The sequence below is a fragment of the Penaeus monodon genome, chromosome 9, assembly GCF_015228065.2.
Source record: "Penaeus monodon isolate SGIC_2016 chromosome 9, NSTDA_Pmon_1, whole genome shotgun sequence".
NCBI lineage: Eukaryota > Metazoa > Arthropoda > Malacostraca > Decapoda > Penaeidae > Penaeus > Penaeus monodon.
Window position 1 is genome coordinate 23,530,434 of NC_051394.1, and position 7,500 is coordinate 23,537,933.

Below are 7,500 nucleotides of genomic sequence, written 5' to 3' on the forward strand. Positions count from 1 at the left end.
AGTTTCTCTCTCAAAATCAAGTAAGACTTCTAACAAAAATTGATATTTTTTTAAATAGATAAAAAAAAGAGTTTTTTAAAAAGTCCCATCACGCAAACAATAGCTTGGAAAGTGAATACTTTTCTCCCAACACCGAAACTTTCTGGACGCGAACGTGACGCCGCCGCCCACTACGCTCCGTCCGCCTCGCTTGTCGTCCTTTCTCTTCGTGGAGACCGGACAAGGAGCACCATGTCGAGGTACGTCTCGCGCGGTTTTTCTTTAAATTCTCGTCCTGGACCTCGTTTTCGCTGTGGAACGAGTGTGTGTTGCGAGTCCATGTGTTTATATATTGTCATGTACAAGTGGAAAGCAGCAATTTTCGCATTTGGTGTAGCCTGTTGGGCACAGCACGTGGGACACATGATGGCATGTATTAGCTTCGGATGTTGATGACGCACAACCTTCAGAACTGACCCCGGTCCGTTCGCCGGGCCCTCGCGAGTCTCGGGCGCCCCTAACCTCCTCTCCTCCTCCGCCCCGACAGCAAGGTGACGAGGGACACCCTGTACGAGTGCATCAACGGCGTGCTGCAGGGCGCCAAGGACAAGAAGCGCAACTTCCGCGAGACGGTCGAGCTCCAGATCGGCCTCAAGAACTATGACCCCCAGAAGGATAAGCGTTTCAGTGGCACTGTGAAGTAAGTCGCTGACCTGACCTCCCCCCCTGGATCGATCGGCTCTTCGATCTGGGCCAAGGAACCGCGCCATGCCCGGGGTAGCCTCATGCGGGTGGTCGGTGCTGGGGAAATGTTGTGCTGAAATTGGATCCATTTCAGAATTGCCCTGTCAGTAGCATGAGCCTGTGGATCTTCAGTTTTGAGGGAAAATACTTACTCTTCAAATTCTTGCGTCCCCCCCCCTCCATTTATAAAGTCAATTTTCATAAATTAAAGTAATTTTAAGAGGCAATGGCAAGGTTCATGGCCAGGTGAGGTACAGGTAGCCGAGGCTCTCAGAGTTCTCGGCGGACCTTCACCCAAGGTCTTAAATCTATGGGGAGGCAAAGCAACTTGCCGTTAACCTGTTCTGGTGTATGTGCCCTGTATGACTGCAGAGACAAGGCTTAGGTAAGGGTTCTGTCTAGTTGCAGGAATGTTAAATTTTGTAGCATTTGGGTTAAGGTTGCTGAGAGCAATGCAAAGGGAAATGTCATTGTTGCCCAAGTGTCTTAACCCAACGCCAATGGGTAACAATTCTGAGCGTGGTGCTTTCTGGCAGCGGCCAGACACTGGGTGCGGGAGTCTGCTACATCAAGGGGAACTTCTCTCCAGGGGCTCAGGCATAGTGCCATGCATACAGCTGTATCCCACAGACCAAGTATGTTTTGACGCTAGTACACATGACTTCTAGAATGGGTAAAACTATACAGGTACAAATGTTGTGGCCTCATGGTTAGCATGGAATGATATAAATAAGGACTGCATGTCAATGCTAGTTGTCAATACCTACCTCTTGCAGGCATGCTTATAGGTGCATTTTGGGTAAGTTGGCATGAAGTGCTAATAAAGGTAAAAGGGGATTTCCTCATCTAAGAAATAAAAGGTAGTGAAGGTTGTTTGCATGATATCCTAGTTTTGTGACTTGATCTCTGGTGGGTGCATTGTTGTTGGTAACAAATGCTGATAATTTTAGATAATACTCACTTGAAAGTGATGTTACTGAGCACTCTACACCCTCCAGAGACAGTCCCAGAATCAGGGTACAGAGAGCCCAAAATTTTCATGTCCTCTTTACAAGATGGGGAATAACCCCCCCTACCCACCTTTTATTAGCACTTTTTGTCAACTTGCAGAAAAAGCAACATTAACAGCCTGTTGTGTGAGGGTGTTTTGAAATATATTTTAGAATTTACCTGTAAATGAGGTGGGACAGCTGTAATTGTTTATTACATTTTTCTGCTTTAAGAGGGCAGGGTCAATATCCCTCCATCTGTGCATCGCTCTCGGCAACAGTAACCAAAAGGGTGTCATTAAAGTAGAAATTGTTATGTTACTATGGTCATACATATCCTATGGGCTTTAAAAGTGCTTGGAGTCAAAGGATAAATATTTGGAATTCCATTTACTAAGATGGATAAGACTTGGCACTTGGCCTTTGTTTTGCATAGAGCTAAAACCTGGGACATCTGTGCCCTTATCCCTGGTCAATGTTGTCACTACAAGAGTAACAATGTTTTGCAAAGCTAATAGTGATAGCCAAACTGAACCCTTTGAATTCAACAAGATGTTTACAAGAGCATGGGTAGACTGAGGTGGTCCATTTCAAATGCTTTATATGGTCACTTCAGTGTACTAGTGCAGTCTATGGCTTATTGTGAGTTTATGAAATTTATCTGCCTCACAGGTTGAAGCACATCCCAAAGCCCAACATGAAGATCTGTGTCCTTGGTGACCAGATGCACATTGACGAGGCTAAGGAGAACAACATTCCCTGCATGTCTGCTGATGACCTCAAGAAGCTGAACAAGGACAAGAAGCTTGTCAAGAAGCTGGGTAAGCATTCCTTTCACATGGCATATTTGTGCAGTATGGTGTTTGAAGGGTGTTTTCAGCTATAATTGCCTTGGCACTGATTGGTGTGATGTTATCCAAATCCCAGTACTAATATGCCCCCACAATGAGCCTGAATTGTTTTACCATAACTTTTTATACCACTTATGTTTTGTTTACTTTTGCCTTGCAATTCCAAAAACTAACCTTCCTCACCCCCAGAAAATTTCCTTAATACATACAACTACCTCTAATTGGGTTATGAGCATAGAATGTAAACCCCATAGGTTACCAGTGAGGGTAGAGTATAGATATGAATATCAATGATTGCAAGGCAGTGGTTATTGCTGCAGCCTATACCAGTGGCTTTGATTTTACTTTAAAATTTAATATAGTAATGAAAATTCTAAGTGTAAAAAGTACTGACTCCAGCTTTTCCCAGTTTACTGATCATGCTTAAAACGACTTAAGAAACAAAGCTTGTAAAATCTTAAGATTGAATTCTCTAGGATGAAGATCATCATCTTGATACCTATTTTTTCTCTAGGCAATTATTTTGAAACCCTGTTACAATGATGAATTGATTCCCATGGACCAGATACCCGCATGAAGATTTTTACTCAGCTCACTCTGAAACTTGCTGAAATGGACCTTTTAAAACTGTTGTATCTTCTTGGCACTAAACTTTATCTCCTCCCCACCCCACAGCAAAGAAGTATGATGCCTTCATTGCCTCTGATGCCCTTATCAAGCAGATTCCTCGTCTGTTGGGCCCTGGTCTCAACAAGGCTGGCAAGTTCCCTACCATGTGCACTCACTCTGAAAAGTTGACAGACAAGTGCAATGAGATCAAGGCCACCATCAAGTTCCAGATGAAGAAGGTGAAATAAGTTTCAGTTGATAATGTATAATTCATTATATGATGTTTTTAGCATGTATTAACAGAAATTGTATGTTGAACACTTTCAATCTGATAAAGAAAAATTGAATCGGTTATATTTAATGTCTAGGACATAAAAATAATGGAACCCTCCCTTTCCCCTCCCCTCAGGTGTTGTGCCTGTCTGTTGCCATTGGCCATGTTGAGATGGCTTCAGATGAACTAGTGCAGAACGTTTACCTGGCCATGAACTTCTTGGTTTCGCTGTTGAAGAAGCATTGGCAGAATGTGCGATCCCTGCATATTAAGTCTACCATGGGAAGGCCCCAACGCCTGTACTAAAATAAACGTTGGATTCGTGTAAAAATATTTTAATTTACCTAAAATAAGGGATGCTTGCTAATGGCGGGAATTGTGTACTGAAAGTAGGAATAAGATGCGTGGTAGAAACTGACACTATTAAGATTCTATCGGATCTTTTACATACTGATCTTTAAACTATTAAATTTAAAGTGCGGACTTTGGCGACTGTCACATCGTGTATAAAACGATGCCAAGCACAAGAGATTAATACAAACTAGGCTTATTTGCACGGTCCTAGTGAATAGAATGAACCAAGTGCATAATTACGTAACAGACCAAGTTTAAGGTTCAATAGTGTTGGACAATCCATCTAGAGATGAAAGTTACTTCAACCCCCCCATCCCTTGATCGTTGTCGCCGTATGTGGGAGTGGGTATAGAAGCACACACTCGCTGTAGGGCGTCACCCTTGCCATGGACATTGAGGCCTTCGCCTCGACTAATTTTGCAGGGTCTTTTCTCCCTCTTCTCCATCCTTTCGTCTACTTACCCATTTCGCTACAACTTACCATAATGCTATGTGATCTTTAGTACATTTATCACGGAATTCCACAAACGCTGCCTTGTTGAACTAAACCTTATCTGTAAGCTTCACCTCCCCAAGCCCCACCCTATTGCAATATTTGTATACACCGTTAATGACATTAGATGTTGACACGGCAGAAAATTCTTAAAAAAAAAAAAAACGCTAATCCTTAGTGGTTTTTCCCACCAATACTCGTATTTCTCCCTACTCCCCGCAACTCCTTCCCCATCTAACAAACTTTCCCCTTGTACTATCAATCCCCATCTCTAACCTTTCACTAACCTTCTATCCCACAGCGTTCTACAGCCTTTGCCTTAACACCTCTTAACCCGAGCATCAACTCGTTCCTACCCTTTTCGCCACTGTAATTGACCATAGTGGTATGACCTTTTGTCTCGTACATTTTTCTTTACCATACTACCCTCTAATATCGTTCCCTACCAATCCCTTGTTCGTTGTTGTGGGGGGGGGTCACCCCTACCTCGGCCCACGTCTCCACAAATTTTGCAAGGTCTTTTATTCTTTCCTTTTCCTTGTTCATCTGTCCACTTATCCTAAGCGTTACTCATATTTGCCGTTTTCGCCCCAGTACTTTATCAAATCTAAACCATTACCGTGTACTATACCCCATCAGCTCCTCCCTCTATCTACCCTTTTCAACTTTTAACTTTACCCTTATTAACTCGTTCCTGACCCTTTACGCAACTCTAATTTACCATATAACCTTTGATGTCATATAGCACTCCCTTAACTTTTTTTTTTTTGTTGTTGTCCCCCCCCCAAGCTTCACGCTCACTAGACTTTGAATACGCCGCTAATGGCCTTGGATGTTGACGCGGCAGAATTTTTTCAATAAGTGAGTAAATCTAGTACTGTCCGCTTAGCCCGATCGTTAACTCTTTTACCCTTTTCACCACAATACCTTACCATAGTGCTCTATGACCTTTGATGTCTAGTATGGCAAATATATACATTCTTATCTCCCCACTTGTGTTCCTTCTCTTCTCTTCCATATACCATAATCGTAAACTTATCTTTACCCCTTTTCGCCACAATAGTGTCATAATCCCATAGGACCTTTGATGTCTGACACACTTGTTCTTGGCTATTCTTTAAGTCCACCAGCATCGCCTTCTGAACCAAAAAAACGGTCTTATCTGGGCTTCACCCCAAACCCCACTATCGCCGTATTTTGAATACGTCGCTACCCTAGATTACGCGACAAAATGTTTAAAATAAGTAAAATAGACCGAAACGCCTGTTAAACCGTCAGAACTTTATTGTACAATCTAATTTCAACAAAGGCTATTCAAATCGGAGACACGAGACTGGGCCCCATGTGGGGGATCACCCCTACCTTGTACCTCGGCCCTCGCCTTGACTAATTTTGCATGTTTCTTGTTTCCATATCCTTTTCTTCATCGCCTGACCACTCATCTTAGTCGTTAACTCATTTCTACTCCTTTTCGCCACAAAAGTATATTATATGACCTCTGATGTCTGGCACATTAATTTGTTTTGACCATTACACATTCTGGAAATCCACAAACATCGCCTTATTAAAAAAAAAGAAAAAAAAAAAAAATTGCCGGGGGCTTCGCTCCTCAAGCCCCAACTCTCGCAATATTTCGTTTACGCCGCTAATGACCTTAGATGTTGACGCGGCAGAAAATTTTTCAATAATTACTTAAATATCTTTATTACAAGTATGAGGAAGTGGAAACGTTATAACTCGACTTTCGCCAGAGTTGTTTTATTCGAAAGTGCGACATGTTAACTTCTATTGATAAGGAAATGGCTCGGCATCTATCGCCTCGTATCAGTACTGTGTGATTAGATTAGTATGAAGTCTGTTGTGGTACTTGCAGTACCTTGTGTATAAAGTTAGTATCCATTACAACACGGAATCAGGAATGATCTTAAGAAGGTAAGTTCTAGAAGACCTATGCATCAAGAATGCGCTATACTTAAAATTAGATATTAAGAGCTGTAAAATTCAGTCTTTGAAGTCGTCTTTCTTCTTTTATTGGGTTTTAGACTATGGATCAGTGTACACTCCCTGGATTTTTCTTTGTGGCACTTCGTTGTTTTCATATATCAATTATTATTGTTCTCTGTAGGAAAAAAATTGTCACAGAATGTAATACTTATTCATGAGTTGTTGATCTGCACCTGTGATTAATAAAATTAGGTCAGGATTTTGTATTTTTACCTTGTTTAGAGACTGTATTAAAATATTTCTGCATGAATTAAATCTTGGGCATTGCAGGATTAAATGTTCTGGTGTTTCTTCTTGATTGTTCAGCTTCTATTTTTAATTTGTACAAGTGTTTTTTAAGTCTTCTGTGTTTTGTCATTATTCTTGTTATTCTCACATCTATTTTTCTGTTTTGTGATCTTGCCCATGGCTGTAGATTGTTATCTTTAATGTAATAATCTTTTGTTTTTAATAATTCCTTTAAATTAGTTATCCAATTTCTTGTATTTTTATTTTTGTTTCTCTTATTATATTTGTTGAAATTTTGGGTCACTGCTATGGGATCTTTTATATCATGTGGCTTTTTGGCAGCTCTATCTGCTATTTTATTTCCTTTTATGTTCTTATGTGAAGGGATACACTTTAGTTTTATATGTTGTTTTATGGTGTTTAATAAGTGTAGTTTGGACTGTATTTCATATATTATTTGTTTGTATTTAACTGGTTTAAAGTTTCTTATTGCTTGTATAGATGCTTGTGAATCAGTTAAGATTACTGTTTCTTGTAGTTTATTGTTGTTTATTTAGTTTAGAGCTTGCTTAATTGCAAATAACTCTGCTTCTATTATCTGTGTGTTGTTTTGCAATTTCCAGATTGTTGTAATGCATTTGTTTTGAATGTATATTGCTGACATTGTTGATTTTGTTTTTTTATTTTTGATCCATCTGTGCATATTTTGTGATAATTTTGGTATGTTGTATTTTCTATCAGATGGAAGTGTTGCTGTATCATTTGGTGTGGTGTGTTCTTGTTCATATTCTCCATGAAATTTGATTCTATTTTTTTTTTAGGATGTCAGACCATGGGGGGATTGGGGATATGTTAGGTCTGGTGTTAACCCTTAAATTTAGTTTCCATTTTTTTCCAGTTTCAGTTACTGTAAATACTAGTCATTTTATCTTTGTTTTTTAAGGTTAGATGTTTAATTGGCATGTTATCTTGTTT

At 40.2% G+C, this 7,500-nt stretch overlaps 2 protein-coding genes across 2 annotated transcripts in view; both read left to right on the plus strand.

Moving 5' to 3' along the window:
* The first annotated feature begins 82 nt into the window (after positions 1-82).
* LOC119577044 (60S ribosomal protein L10a-like) lies at positions 83-3,777 on the plus strand. The gene is made up of 5 exons (XM_037924717.1): positions 83-239; positions 527-679; positions 2,385-2,533; positions 3,239-3,411; positions 3,582-3,777. The coding sequence occupies exons 1-5, from the start codon at positions 232-234 to the stop codon at positions 3,750-3,752; spliced, it is 654 nt and encodes a 217-aa protein (XP_037780645.1). The 5' UTR covers positions 83-231; the 3' UTR covers positions 3,753-3,777.
* A 1,310-nt stretch (positions 3,778-5,087) lies between these two features.
* Positions 5,088-7,500, plus strand: part of LOC119577046 — a gene marked incomplete in the record, with an annotated part of 25,298 nt that continues 22,885 nt past the window's right edge. Inside the window, 1 exon segment of the mRNA XM_037924719.1 lies at positions 5,088-6,225.